This window comes from Orycteropus afer, unplaced genomic scaffold (genome assembly GCF_000298275.1).
Source record: "Orycteropus afer afer isolate SDZICR_OR568_19922 unplaced genomic scaffold, OryAfe1.0 scaffold00293, whole genome shotgun sequence".
In the NCBI taxonomy this organism is placed as follows: Eukaryota; Metazoa; Chordata; class Mammalia; order Tubulidentata; family Orycteropodidae; genus Orycteropus; species Orycteropus afer.
Genome location: NW_006921880.1, coordinates 1,268,287 through 1,288,771, shown reverse-complemented (window position 1 = coordinate 1,288,771; position 20,485 = coordinate 1,268,287). Strand labels below are relative to the sequence as shown.

At 38.3% G+C, this 20,485-nt stretch overlaps 1 protein-coding gene across 1 annotated transcript in view; it reads left to right on the top strand.

Moving 5' to 3' along the window:
- Nucleotides 1–20,485, top strand: part of CPEB3 (cytoplasmic polyadenylation element binding protein 3) — a 223,698-nt gene that overhangs the window by 118,812 nt on the left and 84,401 nt on the right. Inside the window, exons 4-5 of the mRNA XM_007951261.2 lie at nucleotides 4,562–4,729; nucleotides 7,109–7,198. Of these exons, the coding sequence (XP_007949452.1) occupies nucleotides 4,562–4,729; nucleotides 7,109–7,198 (258 nt within the window). The remainder of the gene's footprint in view (nucleotides 1–4,561; nucleotides 4,730–7,108; nucleotides 7,199–20,485) is intronic.

Sequence of the window (20,485 nt, the reverse complement as noted above, 5' to 3'; positions counted from 1 at the left end):
TCCCCATTCACCATCCCAAGCACCTCATTTGCATAGGCTTACCTAGTCATTTGGTGATAGATACAAAGACTATGGCCAGAAAGCCCACATTAAGTAATTTATTGCACCACACGTGTAGGTGATAAAAGCTATTGTAGGATTTGGGGTAAAGGAATAATATGGTCACAAATATTTTGGAGAACTAACTCTGACAGGATAGAAGATGGATTAGGTGGGAATCAGTCTTCATGTAATGAATATGATACCAGAAAACATATTCAGTATTCAAATGAAATACTAAATTAGAAACTGGAAAAATTTCCTATTGTCTTTGTATTATGTCATAGAAAATAATGCTTCAACAAATAAAAACAATAGAAAAGGTCTAAATTTTCTAGGACACAATCTCTTGCCATTCTCACACCTGTGTAATGCATTATAGCAACATGTCTTTGTACTTACTATTGTCCTTCTGTGAATACTGCCTCACATTGAACATTTATTGAGGGCCTATTATATACTGTTGGAGCTCTGGTGGTGTGTAGTGGTTAAGGCATTTGGCTGCTAACCAAAAGGTCAGTGGTTTGAATTTACTAGCCATTCCACGAAAGAAAAATGAGGCAGTCTGCTTCCATAAAGATTTACAGCCTTAGAAACCCAATGGGGATCTTATGAGTTGGAATTGACTCAATGGTAGTGAGTTTATTTTGTGCCCTTATTTGGGTAGGAGGGATCTCTGGTGGTGTGGTGCCTAAGGCATTTGACTGCTAACCAGCTAGCTGGTGGTTCAAACCCACTAGCCACTCCTCGGAAGGTTGGGCAATCTACTTCCATAGTGACAATGCCTCAGAAACCCAAGGAGGGGTAGCTATCAGTCAGATCCGACTAAATGGCAGTGAGTTTGGTTTTTTGAGATTAGGGCAGGAAGATGCAGTGATGAACAAGATTAAATTGGTCCCTGTCCTAATGGAGCTTATAATTTAATGGGGTTAGGGGAAGAGATATTAAGTAATACCTCACATAAATGGTATAATGGTAATGTGGAAAAGTGTTAGAAAGGTGGAGTTCAGAGTGCTGTGTGTGGACAGAAGAGGGGCTGTAACCTAATCTAAAAGGTTAGGAAAGTAACATCAGAGAAAATGATTTTTCAGCTGAGACCTGAAGAATTAACAGGGTTAATTAGGAAATCAGCGACTTGGGAAGGTGATATATGTTTCAGGAAGAGGAAACACCTTGTCCTTAGGGCCTGAGTTAAAGGAAAATGATCAGGAAACACAACAGAGGTCTCTGTGATTGGAGGTTAGTGAGCAAGAGGGAGAGGTCGCCATTATGAAGTGGGAGAGGTAGGCAGAGAGGCCTTACAGCTCACAGTGATGTTTTTGTACTTTATTTTAAAAAGCAATGGAAAGTCATTGAGCAGTTTTAAGGATGGCAGTGAGGGGTGTGGTTGCATGATCAGATTCATGTTTAAAAATAATTTCGGCTGCTTTGTGTAGAAAGCATTGTAGTACAGGGGGGCAAGGTAGAAGACTGAAAAGTCATTTTTTACTGAGATTACAGGGAATGCTAGAGGAGAAGCAAGTTTGCAGGGAAAGATCAGGAGTTGTTGTGAAAGTACTTTTTCTGTGGATTTTTGTTCCTTAACTCAGAAATTCCCACCCTTAGATTTTGCTCTAAATTACCCTTTTGTGAAGTTACTCTCATGGTCTTTATTTTCCCCCATCTCCAGGAGGGCAGTAAAATGTGCTTTTGTGTCGTTTGGTAAAGTCTTCTCTTACTGTTTATCTCTCTATTTTATAATTGTTTGTGTACTTGGCTGTCTCTCCTACCAAACTATGATTTCTTTGGCAGGGAAATGACTTGTTTGTTTGGTGTTCCTTGAATCTGGAGAAATATTTCCTAAAATGTTTTTCACTGAATTATGTATGTTAAAGGGTTCTTTTATTTTAAATCTGGATAATGCTGTGTTATGTTAACATTTCTTTACTATAGGATTTTTCAGAACCTTTTATATTCTAAAGTGGATCGTAAATCTTTGGGATTTTGTTTTCTGAGCATCTCTCATTATTCGTGTTGAGGGTAAGAGATGGAAAAAGGGACGTTTTGTGGGAAACGCTGATTTGGGCATGTGCCTGACACATATTCAGAGGGAAAAAAATAAAGCAAAGAAACACTGTCATTGAGTTGATTCTGACTCATAGCGACCCCATAGGACAGAGCAGAACTGGTCCATAGGGTTTCCAAGGCTGTAAAGCAGACTGTTCATCTTTCTTCTGCAGGTGGCTGGTGGATTCAAACTGCTGACCTTGTGGTTAGCAAATGAATGCCTTAGCCACTGCACCACCAGAGCTCCTTGCCTGACACAGAGTAGGCACATAAGGTACTGAGTGTGGATCACATGAAAAGCAAGCCTGTTGATGTCTATGGTTGAATGCCTCTGGATGCATTTAGAAAGCTCATTTTGCCTTTAGTTGCTGCAATTCTCTTTCTTTTACTATCAGTGATCAAAACAGACATCAAAAGATGAGAATTTGCTATCAGTTGTTTGTTCCTGCCAAGCTAAAAAAGATAGGTGGCATGAGGTGACAAATTTTCTTCTGATTCTTTGTAGCTAAGATAGAAGAGCTGAACAAAAAATTCTTTGGTCCTTTTATTTATTAACTTCCAACATCAAAACGGTGCCTTTCTTATACCACCTGGGTTGTTCGTAAAATAAACAGTTATATTAGTAACTTTTTGTTTTTTTTTTGGTTAAAGAAATAAATGCTCGGTATTCTTCTAAGGCTATTTATAGTTTGTTTTAGAGAGTTGGCTGCTGTGATACAGAACCTAGAGTTCAGGGAAATATTGACAGGATAGACTAAACGGGGAAAACGCTGTTGCTCTTTTTTTAAAGAGTATATGAATTTATCTTAGAGGGGACTTTTAATTTTTTTCAAAAGTTAGAGTATTCAAGGTAGTTCATTTTTAGAGTGTTACTTAATAGAAGGTTTTGCTAGGAACTATGGACTCAAACAGGAAATAAATATTTGTTTTTAAATTTAGATTGTATTTTGTAATACCAGATGTCATTATTTTGTGTTCTATTCATTAACAAGCTCTAACTACTGGTAACTTTCTTAATTGTCATGTTGGAATGAGTAGAAGCCTTTGCTCTGTAGAAGTAATAATGAAAATACTTCTGTAATCTTTTTCTAACTTGTTTTCCACTTGACTGATGTAAAATACAGACAAGCCCCGTGTTACAAACGAGATCTGTTCCTAAATGTCTTTATGTGGAATTTGTAGGTGGTAGGAACAGGTGCATGTGATTCTTAGTGCAAGAAAAGGCTTGAAGCTGCAAGCCTTTTCAACGATTTAAAAGCTGCACGTGCAGGAAGTGAGGGTGATTGTGATGAAGAATTTGTTGCACATAGGGATTGGTTCAGTAGTTTCAAAGTGAGGACAAATTTATATAACATTAAAAGGCAAGGAGAAGCTGTCCATAAGTAGGTCAGATGTTCAAGTGGGACATAATAACCCAGGGACTGCCTACACAGCCAGGATTATTAGGATAAAGATGTCATAACCACATTTATATCTCTACTTCCACATCTGAATTTATGTTTTCATTTACTCTCCCACCTTTTCTTATTGCAGATGTTTGTTTCTAAATTGGAGTGGCTTTGGGTGGCAGGGAAAACGTGAATCATCTTTAGTCCTGCTATCAGAAGGGTTTCATCAGCCCCTGTCATCAGTTTACAATTTCCTTGGCTACCAGGGCCAATCTTTACAAGTGAACCTCTGATGTCACTATAAAGAGCTGATTGTTATCTGTGAATAGAGATGATTTTTACATTTATTTTCAGAAACTACTAGGGAAAGGAAAAATAATTGCTGAATACTCTTAGCAGCAGTGATAGGGACTGTGAGAATAAAAGGTGGTAATCTTTTAGCGAGGAAAACAGCTGCAGTATTTCGATGCTAATTCCTTTGATATCAAGCCAGTCATCTCTGTGTTGTACATACCTTTACACAAAAACCCTGGTATAAACTTTTCTAAGGTGCTTTGGTGGTATGGTGGTTAAAGCATTGGGCTGCTAACCAAAAGGTGGTTGTTGTTATATGCCGTCGAGTCGGCCCCGACTCATAGCAACCCCTCCTTGGGTTTCCGAGGCGGTATCACTACAGAAGTAGGATTGCCCAACCTTCCTTCCGAGGAGTGGCTGGTGGGTTTGAACCGCCAGCCTTCTGGTTAGCAGTCAAGTGCCTTAGGCACTATACTACCAGAGCTCCTAACCAAAAGGTGGGCAGTTCAAATTCACTAGCCACTCTGTGGGAGAAAGATGAGGCAGTCTGCTTCTGGAAAGATTTATAGCCTTAGAAACCCTATGGGGATCACTATGAGTTGGAATCACTTGGTAGCAGTAGTTATTTTAAAAAAAAAAACCTTTCTAGATCTGGAAATCTGCAGCTGCAGTCACAGTTCAGGGCATATATTTTTTTTTTTTTGTATACTTCATCCTGAACTTTGGGCTCCTGATAAAGCATTTGTTGTCCAGGAAAATCATTTTAACTGTAGAAACTCCCACATTTGTTTCAGGTCGGTCTTCTCTCTTTCCCTTTGAAGATGCCTTCCTGGATGACAGCCATGGCGATCAGTCCTTACCATCTGGTTTAAGTTCTCCCACTCGCTGTCAAAATGGGGAACGGGTGGAACGCTACTCTAGAAAGGTGTTTGTTGGAGGCCTTCCTCCTGATATTGATGAAGGTACTATGCATGCATTAATAATTTTATAAAGGTCAGGTTTATGCTCTGTGTGATCTGACCATGCCTCTCCTATTCAAAGCAGCTTTAGGACATTTATTTCTTAGTGTATAGGAGGTGAGAATATTTAATAGCCAAGGAAATAATAGATTGTACATTTCAGGGCTGTTGTTTATATATGGCAACAAAGCAGTCACCCAACAGCTTCATGTTTCCTAGTTACTAATTTGGGGTACATTTTAAAATAATCATGAGAACTAATATTTAAAAGACTCACATTGTAAACCTGCTTTTGTGCTAAGCACTTCACGTTACAGTTACATTATCTCATTTAATCCCCACTGTCTAATGCCTAGGAGCACTCCTTGGAAGGAAGGTTGGGCAATCCTACTTCCGTAGTGATACTGCCTCGGAAACCCAAGGAGGGGTCGCTATGAGTCGGCGGGGGGGGGGGGGGGGGGGGGGGGGCGACTCGACGGCAAACAACAACAACAACATCATCTAATGCCTAAGGCATTTGACTGCTAACCAGAAGCCTGGCAGTTCAAACCCACCAGCCAATTCTTGGAAGGAAGGTTGGGCAATCTACTTCCATAGTGATACTGCTTCAGAAACCCAAGGACCAAGGAGGGGTCACTATGAGTCGGGTCCTGACTCCACGGCAGTGCATTGCATTTTGTTGTTGGTATCCTATAAGGCATATCCTAACATTTCTTTTTTTATAGAGATGAGGAAACTGGGGATCAGAGAGAGAATTTATCCAGGGTAGCTAATGGTAAAGTTGGAACTCAAAATCAGTCTGACTCTAGAGCTTTTGCTCATTTTCATCACACCATGTTATGTCACTGCCATTGAATCGATTCAACTCATAGCAACCCCTCCTTGGGTTTCCGAGGTGGTATCTCTACAGAAGTAAATTGATTGCCCAATCTTCTTCTGAGAAGTGGGTGGTGGGTTTGAACCACCAGCCTTCTGCTTAGCAGTCAAATGCCTTAAGCACTACACCACCAGAGTTCCCATCACACCATACCATCTCACATTTTAATATAAATAGCTATTAACGAAAAGAATAATCTCTTCTTGCTTTTAAAAAAGAGCTCTGGTGGCACAGTGGTTAAAGTACTAAGCTGGTCGCTGAGGTTGAAAGTTTGAACCGACTTGCTACTCTTCTGGAGAAAGATTAAGCAGTTTGCTTCTGTAAAAATTTACAGCCTATGAAATCCTGTGGGGGCAGTTCTACTCTGTCCTGTAGGGTCACTATGAGTCAGAATTGACTTGACAGCAGTGGGTTGATTTTGCCTTTAAAATGATGAAGACTAGTTAGAATTTTTCATAATAGAACTATTTTTGAGCTACAACCAATGCAAAGATGAGTTTTCACCTATGACTAAAGGCAATGGAAGTATTCATGTCAGCACGTAGTAGGTTGCCAATAAATATTTGTTGAATGGACAATGAGAGAAAATTGTGAACAAGTTAACTTAAGAGAAAAAATAGCAATGCTAGTTCCAGCAGACTGGATATGGTCCAAAAACTATTATCAAGTCTGACTTGTTTTACCAACATTATTCTAGCTGTCACATTTCCCTATTTTATCTTTTTTTTTTTTTAATAAGAGGAGAATAGTATCTAAAAGCAGTTATTATTTAGACTTATTCCATTAAAGTTGTACATAACTAGAGACTTATTTTCCTTCAAATTGTTCTTGTATTAGTGTTAATTTCATCTGTCAATTGGATTTTTTTAAGACATATTTTTTTATCATGACTGAGAGAGTGATAACTTAAACCTAAGTAGAACCAGATTTAAGTTATACCTTCTTGCTTTGAGTCAGAAGTCAGAAGGTTGAGCTATAATTAAAAAAAAAAAAAGTTGTGTAGGATGTATATATATGAGAGAAAAAGACTTAAAAATATTCTTATCAACAAATAGAATTATCTTATTTCCTCGTACACCTTAACAAAAGAATCATATCTATTTCTAAAATAACCTTAGAGATTTTACATAAGTGGAAGCCTATTTTAAAAATGAAATATTTTGTGTCCCTTTGCCTTTTTTCTCAAAACAGAGAACATCCCTATTTTTAGAATCTTTTTTTCACTTGACATAGAAGTCACCTTAGCTAATATCTTTTTTTTCTTCCAAAGTCTGTATGTCAACTTATTGGTAGTGAAGGGAAATGAATTATAGTTAGAAATACACTTTGCATGGTAGTGAATAACCAAATATATGCCAAGCAATGGTATTTTACTTAGTAGATTTGACTGTAAAAATGCTTAGAAAATAGCTCTTAACGTTTTTTTTTTTTTAAATAAAAATACTTGATGCTTCTCATTTGCAATATTTCTTCTCTTTTGCTGAGATTCTTTCTTTGTTTTGTAGATGAGATCACTGCCAGTTTTCGCAGGTTTGGACCTCTCGTGGTAGACTGGCCTCACAAAGCTGAAAGCAAGTCCTATTTTCCTCCTAAAGGTAATGTGCTTGAAATGTCTCCACTACCTGCCTCTTGCAGAGCTAGCGTGACAGTTCAATAAAAGGCAGCCTTTTAACTCTTGAAAAAGCTGTTGATTTTTTTCCCCCCAATTAAGAAACATTTTCACATTGATCATCATTTTGTATATTACTGTTTCATCCTTGGAGACTAGTCTCCCAGGAGCACACTGGTGGTTTCACGGCATTTATGTTATTCACAGTGAGGTCCTGTGCATCTTTTGTGGAGGAGGCTTGCATTTGTTGAGAGAAGAGATGAAGGATTTGAGGAATGTCAGCTATGGGAAAGGAAAAGATTGTTTAGGGTCAAATTCCATTTATTTATTTATTTATTTTTCGGTTTAGCCCTGTGTTTTCATAGATTTTATTAATCCCATACTTGGACAACCTAATGACTGAAGAATGGCATTCTGTGAAATTATCTTTAACCACTTGTGTGTCTTAAACTACTTACCCTATTGAGGGTGGAGAGCAAATTAGCAAGACTCTTCAAATGACCTTGTCTGCCTTATTTTTAAAGGCTATTTTGATAGTTTATGAGGGCATGAAAAGATACTGTCAGTTTTGCTGAATCTAGGGAACTTTCTAGGTGAGATTGACTCTGTGTTCCCTAGATTTATGTCCAAGTGTTTTGGGTTAAAGGGAAAGTTTTCTTCTTGTGTTTTGTGCTGTAATTGTATTTCAAGTGGGGCTTTCATTTCTACAGAGTTGTTTTTTATGTTTTATTGGGTAACATTACTCACATCAAGAAGGTGGAGTCATAATGGTTGTCCTTTCTGTACCTTGTTCAGGAATCTAATTATAGTTTAACCTGGGAAAGGAGAGTCATTTTATTCTATGTCGCATTATTAGGTTTCTTTGTCATTAATTACTTCTTTGGTATACCCTCTTTAAAACCCATGAAAGTAAGTAACCGGAGGGCTGTTTGTTTGCTTTTAACATTCTTCTGTTAATTCTCTCCAAGAATTTTTTAAGTTAAAAAAACAAGTTTATTAATTAGAAAAGATAAAAATCATAATGCTGACATGATTAGAATAAATGATTCTGGGATTAAATATATCAGATGATCACTGTGAAAAATAAAGATAAAGATGAAATCATATTTTTTGAACTCATGTCCCAAAAAAAAAGTACATATTGTCTCAAATCTACTTCTCCTAGAGATAATCATGATATGAATTTTATTAAATAACTTTCTGATATTTTTTATGAATATAGACATTCATATGAAATTTTATATAAGTCAGATTATGCTATACATGCTGTTCAATAACCTGCATTTTCTTTTCCCTCCCAACAATATCAACATCTTTCTGTAACAAACCTACGTTATTCTTAATCACTTTAATTTATTTATTCAATCCTATTAAAGTACATTCAAGTTGCATCCAGTTGTTTTCTCTCATAAATCATATTTCTGTGAATATCCTGGTGTTTTCATTTCTTGTGCTCACTTCATAGGGTGAATTTCTAGAAGTGAAATGATATGTTTATGCATATTGTTAAGCTATTCTTAAGAAAAAGTAGTAACATTTATGTCTGGTTTATAAAACTCAATTTTGTTGTTGAGAGCCTGGGAAAATAAATTCTTACCTCATTCCATTACCAATTTTATGATATAAAACAAACTTTGTTTTGCATCTTTTTCCTTTCTTTTTACTGGCCATTTGAATTTCTTATCTTGTCAACTTTATATCCTTTGTCTGTTTTTATTTTGGGTATTTGTCTTTTTGTATTAAGGATTTTATAAAGCACTTTGATCCATGTTTATAATATTTACCCCTATTTGCCATTTACTTTTCAATCCTGTATAGTGTTTTTTATGGTGCCAATATTAATTTTTTTAACTCCTTTTTAAAAAGTGGCATTGTGTATACATGTATAATTTACTGCCATGGAGTTGCTTCAACTCGTAGCAATCCCTCCTTGGGTTTTCAAGGCGGTATTACTACAGTAGATTGCCCAGTCTTCCTTCCGAGGAGTAGCTAGTGGGTATGAACTGCCAGCCTTCTGGTTAGCAGTCAAATGCCTTAGGCACTATGCCACCAGAGCTCCCCCATATCCATATGTGTGTGTGTGTGTGTGTGTGTGTGTGTATGTATACAAAAGCATTTGCTATTTTGTTATTTCAACCATTCTTTTACATGTGCAATTCACTGACATGATTTACATTCCCCATGTTATGCCACCATCATCACTGTCCACTTCCAATTTTGCTCATCACCCTTTGTAGTTATTCATGCACTCTAGTGGTGTTTAAGGCATTTAGCTGCTAACCAAAAGATTGGTGGTTTGAACCCACTAGCCACTCCCTGGAAGAAAGATGAGGCAGTCTGCTTCCATAAAGATTTATAGCCTTGGAAACTCACTTGGGGGCTGTGAGTCAGAATAGACTCGATGGCAGTGGTTTGGTTTTTTTGTGGGGGGAGGTTTGTAGCTATTCAGTTCCCCTTAAGCAGTACCTCTGCATCTCCCTCTCTGGCTTGCCCTGAAAGTCACTAATAACCTTCAGTCTCTATGCATTTGCCTATTCTGGGTATTTTCTATAAATGGGATATTTGTCCTTTTGTGTCTGACTTATTTCACTGAGTATATTGTGTTCAAGGTGTGTATATAAGTTTTCACATAATTAAATTTACCAATCTTTTTCATTACGGTTTCTGATTTTTTGTGATGTGCTTACAAGGTTTTCCCTGCTGCAAGACAGTAAGAAAATATTGTTGTTTGTTGTTGTTATCAGTTGCCTTTAAGTCAATTCCAATTCATGGCAACCTCATATGTGTAGAGTAAATTGTTCCATGGGGTTTTCAGGGCTATAACCCTTCAAAAGCAGATCTTTAAACCACTAACCTTTTGGCTAGTTGTCGAGTGCTTAACCATTTTGAACCACCAAGGGACTCCTTAAGAAAACATTACTCTTGTTTTTTTCCTAATGCTTTCATTATTTTGTTTTTTACATTGAAATCTTGTTTCTATCTGGAATTTATGTTGGAATAAGGCACAAGAAAAGGATCCAACTTTATTTTTTCCAGGTAACTTACCAGTTTTCCCCAAAGTATTTATTAACTAGTCCACTTCTTCCCCATTGATTTGAATTAATAAACATTGGTTGGAAGGTCATCTCTTCTGTTTCTCTATGAAATGTACAAGTTTCCCTGGAACTGCACTGTCCAGTACGACAGTCATTAGTCACATATGGCTGTTGAGCACTTGAAACATGTCTAGTTTGAATTAAAATATGCTGTAAGTATAAAATATGCACTGGATTTCAAAGACATAGTTAATTTTTTTTTAAATCTCAGTAATTTTATTTTTGTTCATTACATGTTGAAATAATTTTTGACTATGTCAGATTAAAGAAAATCTATTAAAATTAATGTCATCTGTTTTTACTTTTTTTAATGTGGATACTTTAAAATTTTAAATTACATCTGTGACTCACATTATATTTCTGTTTACAGCATTTCTCTAGAATTGTTGTTGTTGTTGTTGTTATGTGCTGTTGAGTAAGCCCTGACTCATAGCGACCCCTCCTTGGGTTTCTGAGGCATCAGTAAACAACCTGTTTTTTGTATGTCCTGTGAGCTAACAATGATTTTCACATTTTTAAGAGTTGTTAAAAACACACGTATAAAGAAGGACATGTGACAGAGATTATATGTGGCCCACAAAGGCCATTACAGAAAATGTTTGTTGACCCCTTCTTTATAATACCCTTCAGAAATGTTCATTTAGGCTCTGAGACATCCAGTAACTAAGGAGGCAGTTTCAGAGGAAGTCTATATATTTTCAGACCTAACTAATTTTTTTTTTTTTTCCGTTGAGTCAAGTCCTTCCCTGTAATTTTTACCTGTTGGTCAGTTGTGTCTTATAATGTCAAACAAAATTACATCAATATAATATCCATCAATATCAGTTTCTCCCTAATTCCCAAACTAAATTTTTCTACTTCTTTCAGTTATTCCTTATATCTAATGGTTTCTGGATCACTGTTCTTGTCTGCGTTCTCTGTATATGTGTCACATTTACAACGTCCTACTGTAGTTTGTTGCTAAATTGGCGAGAGAACATTAGGATCAGTCTGAGCAGGACAGAATTTAACAGCTCTAAGACCTCTGTGGACTTTGGTACCACTTCTGTATAATAGTGTGATAATATAGAATTACAGAGCATCAGAGCTGGTACTCTTGTTTTATAGTTGAGATTAAGCATTGGGACGGATCAGTGAGATTTAGGTAAGGAGGCTAATCTGGATCTCCTGATTCTAGTCCTTAGGCTTACATCCTCAGAGATTGCCTTTCTGGTGATTGAGTTCAAATGCAAAAAACCAAACCCACTGCTATTGAGTCAGTTCTGATTCATAGTGACCATAAAGGACAGAGTAGAATTGGCCCATAGGGTTTTCAGGGCTATAAATCTTTATGGAAGCAGACTGCTGCATCGTTTTGCCCTGGAGTGGGTGGTGGAGTCAAACCGCCAACCTTTCAGTTAGCAGTCAGGTGCTTAACTACTGTGCCACCAGGCTCCCAGTTGGGCTCAGGGAAGTAAAATAATAATTATGCTTCTGGTTCCTATTGTGTTTTGTTCTCAGCTAAAATCTAAAGGTTGACCTGTTTTGGTGGAACCCAAAGAAATTTGATATTATTCTAAGATTGAAGTAACTTTGAAAATCTATGCCCATTGCTTTGAATGTTGGGAACACTTAAGTAGTTCACCTCAGACTGTTTGTGCCTTCTTGGTAATGCCCCATCATGCAGTTTGTATTTTGTTGTTGTTATTGTTGTTGTTAAATTCCTTAGGTTTTAATTCAGATCTTTGCCATTTTGATAAGACTTCCTCTCACTGATTATACTTTTAAGTTACTTAGGCCATTTGGTTCAGTTAGTCTGCTGTGTGTTTTAGGTTTCTGGTAAGTAGGGAGGAAGGCATGAGCCATCTACTCTCAAATCCTTTGGCCCTTCTCTAGGAAAGTGTGTTGTCAGGTGCTAGGAAAGTGTGTTGTCAGGTACCATAGAGTAGGTTCCAGCTCATGGTGCAACAAGACAAAATGCTGCCAGTTCTGCACCATCTTCATAACTGTTGCCATGTTGGAGTCTATTGCTGTAGCCACTGTGTCATTCCATCTCATTAAGGATCATACTCTGTTTTTGCTGATGCTCTACTTTACCAAGCGTGATGTCCTTCTCCTGGGACTGGTCCCTCCTGATAACATGTCCGAAATGTTTAGTTCTTGATGATAAAAAATCCGACTCAATCAGAGCAGTGAGAAATTTCCTGAGATTGCGTTCATAGCCTTTTTAGTTCTAGAATAGTGGAATTGAAATTATGAGTCCTGGAAGGAGAGGTTCGTCCATATGTTAGGGCATGAACCAAATCCCATATTCTATTGTGATTTGTAATGCTAATCAATGTCATCATATTTATAATAGCTTAGGTATGGGTAGTTTGAATTTAGTTATTGAAAAAAGATGGTGCAAATGATTATACAACACTGAGAATATCAACCCATCAAATGTTTATTGTGCATCAGCCTCTGAAAGGTTCTGTATTTGGCCTGTGGGCAATCTAGAGAAGAAACCACTTTTGGTTTTGAGAAGGCTGCAGTTTCCCCGAGGAGACAAGAAGATACAGATGGGAAGCATTAAAGGTAAAGAGCTTGGATGCTGGAGCTAGATTTGCTGGACTCCCCCACTTATTCATTTATAACCTTAGGCAAGTTGTTTAACCTTTCCATGCCTAGATTTATTACTTGCAAAAGAGAGATAATAATAGTACCTATTTCATAAGGTTATGATGAGGATTAAAATGAGTAAATCCATGTGGAGTGCTTAAAATAGTCACTGTACATATTAAGTATCCTCAAAACAATGATTATGAATCATGTTATTTTTCTTATAATGCTGGTCAACTTATAGTCAATGACAAGTAAGTAAAAAGTATTCCAGGCATCCAGAAAAGGAACAGAGTACTATGGCCTGTGCAAAACCTTGGTCTTAAATAGCTAGGTAGGAAAAGAATTGGCAGAAATTCCAGGATGGAGTTATAATTATTAGAATGTTTAATGTTTACTGGGGGCTTGCTGTAGTCTAGGCAATGGGTTAATATTTTCCATGCTTAATTTCATTTAATCTTCCCAACTCCACAAGGTAGGCACTATAATTCTTTCCATTTTACAAAGGAAGAAACAGATGTAGGAGACAATAATTTGTCTGACATCATATATTATGGGGTAAGACTGGGATTGGAGCCTGAACAGACTGACCCTACAGCTTAAGGATCTTAAATATTATACTAGACTATTATTCGGGAGTCCCTGGGTGGGACAAGTGGCTAAATGCTTGACTATTGGCTGGAACATTGGCAGTTCAAACCCACGCAGTTATCCCTCAGAAGACAGGCCTGGAGATGTGCTTCTGAAAGGTTACAGCCTTGAAAACCCTGTGGAGCAGTTCCACTCTGCCTGCGTGTGGTCACCACGCATTGAAATGGATTCCATTGTGGCTGACAGTAGCAGTAAATTTTCATTCAGGAAGAAGGATAGCGCAAAAACGAAATGTTCAAGGCCAGCTTTAATTACAGAGAAATTATATAACAAACAAGTACAGGTAGATACATAGGCAGACAAGCTAAATGATCAGGTATGGCTAGGCAAAAGGGATAAGTTTGGCAGATGATATTTCTAGATACGTATTTGTATATGCTGTAAGAATGTCCGTATATATAATAGAGCTAATAGGGATAAAGTTGTGATAACTTCTGGCCACAACTAAACACCTTGAGGGAGTGAGTCATTGAGCCCTCAGGCTCAAGACCATGGTCATGAGGGACCTCAAAGTCATGACATAATATATTACACAAGAACATTGTTCTACATCCTACTTTGGTGAGTAGTGACTGAAGTCTTAAAAGCCTACAAGTGGCCATCTAAGATGCAACAATTGATCTCTTCTCATGCAGAGCAAAAGAGAATGAAGAAAATCGAAGATGCATGGAAAGTTAGTCTAAGGGATTACTGGAGCATGTGAACCTCAGCCTGTGTGACCCTGAAACCAGAACTAGATGATGCCTGGCTGTCACTGTCAACCATTTGGAAAGGGATCAGAGTAGGAGATCTTGAATAGAGTAGGAGAAAACTATGGAACAAAACTCAAAATCATAAAAAAAAAAAAGGCCAGCCTTATTGGTCTGATAGAGACTGGTGAAACCCCCGAGACTATGGCCCCTACTCACCATTGGGGCCTAGATTTGGACTCACTCCTGTGGTTTCTAGCTAAACAACAGACAGGCCTACAAGGTGAACAGTTACACCAGGTAGGTACGGTCCGTAAAACAGTCAACCGTGGGAGGTCAGAAGGGCAGCATTTGCACAGGGAGATATCTCAGAGGACAGTAACACACAGGAAAGGACACAGGGAAAAGGTAACTGCAGGGAGAAAGTGGGAAGAGATCTGTTACGTTATGGGGATTGAAGTCAATGTCATGAAGCAAAATGTGTATGAACTGTTGAATGGAAAACAAATTTGCTCTAAACTTTCACCCAAATCACAATGAAAAAGGGGAAAAAACAAGAGATAAGGAGACTGACTGCTAGGCCTAGGACTTGAGCTGAGTAACCAGTAATCAAGGAGCTCTGGTAGCATAGTGCCTAAGGCACTTGACTGCTAACCAGAAGGCTGGTGGTTCAAATCCACCAGCCACTCCTCGGAAGGAAGGTTGGGCAATCCTACTTCCGTAGTGATACTGCCTGGGAAACCCAAGGAGGGGTCGCTATGAGTCGGGGCCAACTCGATGGCAAATAACAACAACAACAACCAGTAATCAAGAATATAAACTCCTGAGAATGCGACTTAGGGTGGAGTCCTACTTGCATCTCTGTGTCTCTTTTAGCTAGTTATTAATACTCCTGAATCTCTATTTTCTTATCTCTAAAATGTGCACTTCTGGTTTGTTATGAGGATTAAATGAGGAAATACACATGCATAATACTTAGCATAGTGCCTAGATGTCATTGCAAGCTTTTTCTTTTCTTTTTTTTTTTTCTCTCTCTCTCTTAAGCAGCAAAGGAGAGGCTGGGTTTTTTTTTTTTTTGATTTTGGTTTTAGCCATTGTCAGAAAAATCACCTAGGAGATTTTTATAATCAAGCTCATAAGAAGTAATAAGGATCAAGAAGACCTAGGACATTAGCAGTGATATATTACTAGAGTGGAGGCAAAAAAGGCATCAGTAGTTCTTAGTGATGGTGTCATAGATTCATATACCAAAACCAAACTCACTGCCATCGAGTTGTTTCCAACTTACAGCGATCCCCATTGGGTTTCCGAAGCTGTAGATCTTTATGGAAGCAAACTGTTTCATCTTTCTTCCGTGGAGCAGCTAGTGGGTTCTAGATCTAGAGAGTCATCTTTACAGAGAGAAAGGAGAAGATGAAACACAAGGGTAAATTTTGTTAGGAATCCGGAGGAAGAAGGTGTTACAGTGGAGATGTGTGTGAGTGAAAAACAAGGTGTGTTTCTGGTTATGGAAAAGTAAGGAAAAAAGATTCAAGAAAGAATAGTCATCAGATATTGTAGAGTTATTGAAAAGACCCTCATGGAATAGGGAATCATCAAAGAATCAATGTGCTCATTTTTTCAAATACCTGATTTCAGTAATTTCTATTGTTATCTTAATTCTGGGCCTTAATAATATAATAATGTAGAAAACCAGGACAAAGCATTAACAATGTTATTTTGTAAGTAGTAAGGAAAATATTGCTTCTTCAACAAAACCAACTGTTATGGATTGGATTGTATCCCCCAAATATATGACCTGTAAATGCTTAACCTCTATACCTGTGGTTATAATTCCATTTGGGAATGTGTTGTCTTTTTTATGTTAATGAGACAGGTTAGTGTTCGATGTATTTTGAATCAGTATCTTTTGAGATACAAAAAAGATTAAATGCAAGGAAGCTAGGAAGGCAGAGATGAGGGAAGAGAGATGCCAAGCCACATGAAGATTGCCCAGGAGCAGATGCTCAGAAGACACAAGGACCTTCGTCCAGAACTAAGAGAGAGAGAAAGGTTTCTTCTAGGACCAGCGCTCTGAATTCAGACTTCTAGCCTCCTGAAGTGTAAGAGAAGAAATTTCTGTTTGTTAAAGCCATCCACTTGTGGTATTTCTGTTACAGTATTTCTGTTACAGTAGCACTAGAGAACTAAGACACCAACTGTGGTGGTTATGTTTGTGTGTCAACTTGGCTAGGCCTGGTTGAGTGGCTGGGCAGCTGGATGGGGTATTCCCCATGATGAGACTGGTAATCAACTCCATGGTGGATTCTACTGGGAGCAGCCGAGTAGCTGCCTTTGGGTATGTGGTCTGCTTCCTGTATATAAGAAGCAGCTTTGGGAATAGTCTCTAACTTATGGCATGCTTGGCCGTGTTGTTGTTCAGTGGCCTGCCATGCTCTGCCAACCTTGGGACTTACAATGGACTTGAATTAATGGCCTGCTGTGTGGTTTGGTAACATCAGGACTGTGCCATTTTATTTGTCGACCTTGGGCTTGTTAGCCTTAGCAGCAACTAGCTGCCTGAGTGATGAGATGCCTCTAGCTTCAGTGGATCGGGAGCAAGAGGCAGAGCTGAAGCCCGAGGTCAAGGGGCTTTCACCAGCCCCTAGAGCCTGGCACTTTGAACTTGGACTTAAAGCCTCCAAACTATAAGAGAATAAGCTCCTGTTTGTTAAGACCATTCCATTTGTGGTATATTCTTGTCAGAGAGGCACTAGGGAACCAGAACACAACTGAGATAGTTTCTGTTTCCTACCTGTCTTGATTCATCTGTATCCTTTTTTTGTATAGAGTTGTAATAATAGCAAAGATACAATTTTATATTCTCCTTCCCCCCTTAATCCCCACGTTTCTGCATAATTTTCATATTTTTAGAGAGGCTGCCTAAGCTATTGTTGTACTACAATTTACTTGTTCATCATTTAGGCTGTTATAAATAATGCTTCTGTTAGTATATCCTTGTATACAGCTTTTTCTTTCAGATTACTGTATTTTTTTTAGGTTAAATTTGCAGAAGTTTAACCAGGGTTAAAAAATGAAAACCTTAATGACTATGGATTTAATATCACATGGCTTCTCAAAGCAGTTCTCTTTATGAAGTTTATGCTAATTTGGACATCTGCAGCAAATTTTTTGCTTAGTTCCAAGTCAGATAAATGGTACGTTGCAATTTTGAACCTACTTTTTTGCTTCTGTGGCTGGCATATAATGAACTCCTGCAGAGTTAGAGACCACATTGGAATGACTCTTGTACTTGGGCCGTTTTGAATCTTTTCCCCTCAGGTCTCCTCTGTTGAATTTCAGTGTTCTCTGACATCATCTCTTGTCATTCTCTCAGCCACTCTGGTCACACCGACATCTTTCCTGTTCCTTGAGAGGGTCAATACTTCTCTGCCCCAGGGGCTTCCTTTTGTCTGAAACCCTCTTCCACCAGATTTCTGAGTGGATCTTTCTCTCACAGCAGATCTCTGCTCACATATCACTTGTTAACAGAGTGAACTTCCCTGACCTCTTTATCTAAGATACAAGCCCCTTTACCCACTTGCTTTCTATCCCTCTTATCCTCTTTTATTTCTTTTTTTCCCCATCATTTTATTTTTCTTCAAAGTGCTTACTATAGTCTGAAGAATTATGTGTATTTTTATGTCTGTTTTCTAGACTGAAATGTAAGTTTCATGTAAGCAGGATGTTGTTTATGTTTTGTTCATTGTTCTATACTCAGTACCTTGAATGTCTGGCACAGTGGCTGGCCCTGGGATATTAAATGAGTGAATTTTAACTTTGCAATGTGAGTTTATTACTTATTCAGAGTAGAGGCCATCAGATTTTAGAGCTGAAAAATGCCTTAAAGATCATCTAATTCTAATCCATCCCTCATTTTAAACTGAAACTCAAAGAGGTCCTATCTTTTTATCTTAGAGCCTGCAGCTTTTATTAGATAGACTTGAACCCAGCACACCAATAGTTTATACTATTTTACCTGGTGAATAATGGAAGAAGTTGTTTTTGTTTTGCTGGTATATATCATTTGTGGGAAATGAAGACATTTAAGATATATAATCAATCTGATAAATTATATTTTATTTCAAGCCTGTATTTTATTTAAAGATAAGCATTAAGCTATATGAGCCATGGTACATATTCACAGCTATTTGAAAAGTGGCCCTTGGCTTTTTCCTCAATACATCTATTTGATTGATGTAGCTAGGGTTATTTCCAAAAGAGCTGGTTATTAGCCTGGGGCAATAGGGCTGAGCTGGCCTCTAAGCCATAGTTTTAACCATGGCATTCTGCTTTTTGGGGTGATGCCATACTATATCTGGATATGAGTAGACTAGTTGAGTTATTTGACTGCAAGAATCAGAGGTTCTCTTGTGCTGGCTCAAATGTGGGGTGTGGTTAGCAATGATAAGGGAAGCCCAAGAACAGGAGCTGTGTTAGAGCCACATGTCATGGAAACTGCCCTAGCTACAGGGACTTGAACCATGGAATCTGATGAATCCCACTGTACTGTACCGCCATTATCATGACTCATTTCTTCTCTGCACGTTTACTCCTCTCTATTTGTGTTTCGTATTTGTTTTTATATTTGTAGTTGAATTGCAGAGAGAGGGAATCAAATTGGGCCAATTCATCTTTTGATACCTATTTGTGACATAGGTAATTCTAAAGATAGTAGCCATAGAATCCTTGACTTCTTAAGAAAAGAACAGATTGGTTCCTTTAGCATGGGGCTGTGAATATAGCAGCTTAGAAGATAAGTTGGGCATGACAAGCTTTTGTGATGATATATATGTTTGCCATAACCCCTCTCATTGCCTCGCAGGAGAATAGCCCATATCCAAACTTGCCTATCATGGAAGCTACCAAAATTTTTTTTTTAAATGTATGCACATCCTTCAGCAAGACAGAAAATAACAAATGCTGGCGGGGATGAGGAGAGATTGGGACTCTCATACACTGCTGGTGGGTCTGTGAAGTGATACAACCACTGTGGAAAGCAGTATGGTGATTCCTTAGGAAGCTGGAATTGGAGACACCATTTGACCCAGCAATCCCATTATTAGGTATATATCCTAGAGAGGTGAGAGCCAGGACAGGAAGAGATGTATGTACACTCATATTCATTGCAGCACTGTTCACAATAGCAAAAAGATGGAAACAACCCATGTGCCCATCAGCAGAAGAATGGATGACCAAACTATGGTCTACACACATAATGAAATGCTATGCAGCATTAAAGAATAATGTAGAGTCTGCAAAACACCACATAATATGGATGAACTTGGAGAACATTATGCTGAGTGAAATAAGTCATTCACAGAAGGACAAATAGAGTATTAGTCCATTGTTGTGGAGTGCCAAGGAAAGGTTTATATATGGAGGGAAACTTTCTTTGTTGGTTACCAGGGGTGGGAGGGGAGGGGAGGGACACTGCAACAACAACAACAACAAAAAAAAAAAATGCATTGAGCCATATCACTTTAGTTTTGTGTATTCACTGTACATAAATTATATTTCAAGAAAAAAATGTATGCATATCCTGAGTCTTCTGCCCCTGGTCCTGCACTAAGCATCTGTCTCCCGATATTGTCAGTAGTCTCACCTTTCTTGGTAGAGCAGAGGATGTGGAGTTGGGGCCAGGATGAGGAGCTGGCATCTCTTTAGTAATGAGCATGGCTGCACTGCCACTGTTAGCAGAGATTTCTGGGGCAAAGGCAAGGACAGCAGCCAGCTACAGTTGTTGGACAAGAGACTGGCCATGTGGATCTGAAACCATATTCACAAGTTTGGATACTGGCAGTGGTATGGAGGGGCTGTCATCAGCAGCCCGCTGGGGCAGCCAATGTCATCTAGCTATCCAGGAGCAGAGTCCACATGTACAGGTGAATGGGAACAACAACAACAACAACAAAAAATGCATGCAGCTTTATGCAAAGATAACTAGGCCCTGTGCTCTGATGATTCCCAGCACCTTGAGTAAAGTGTGTACTTCTGAGTGGTAGTTCTGCTAGCTATCATGTATTTCTCTGTACTGGCTTAATTGTGGGTCCTTGTGGAAGTCTGTACAATATACTAACTGGTTTGTTAATTTGGCACTAGCTAAGAAGAACATACTGTTTGAGGGACAGGAAAGGGCTACTTTAAATGGATAAAAACAGGTCACTGGGTAACTTTTTTTTTTTAATTTTATTTTGATTTAGGTGAAGATTTACGGAG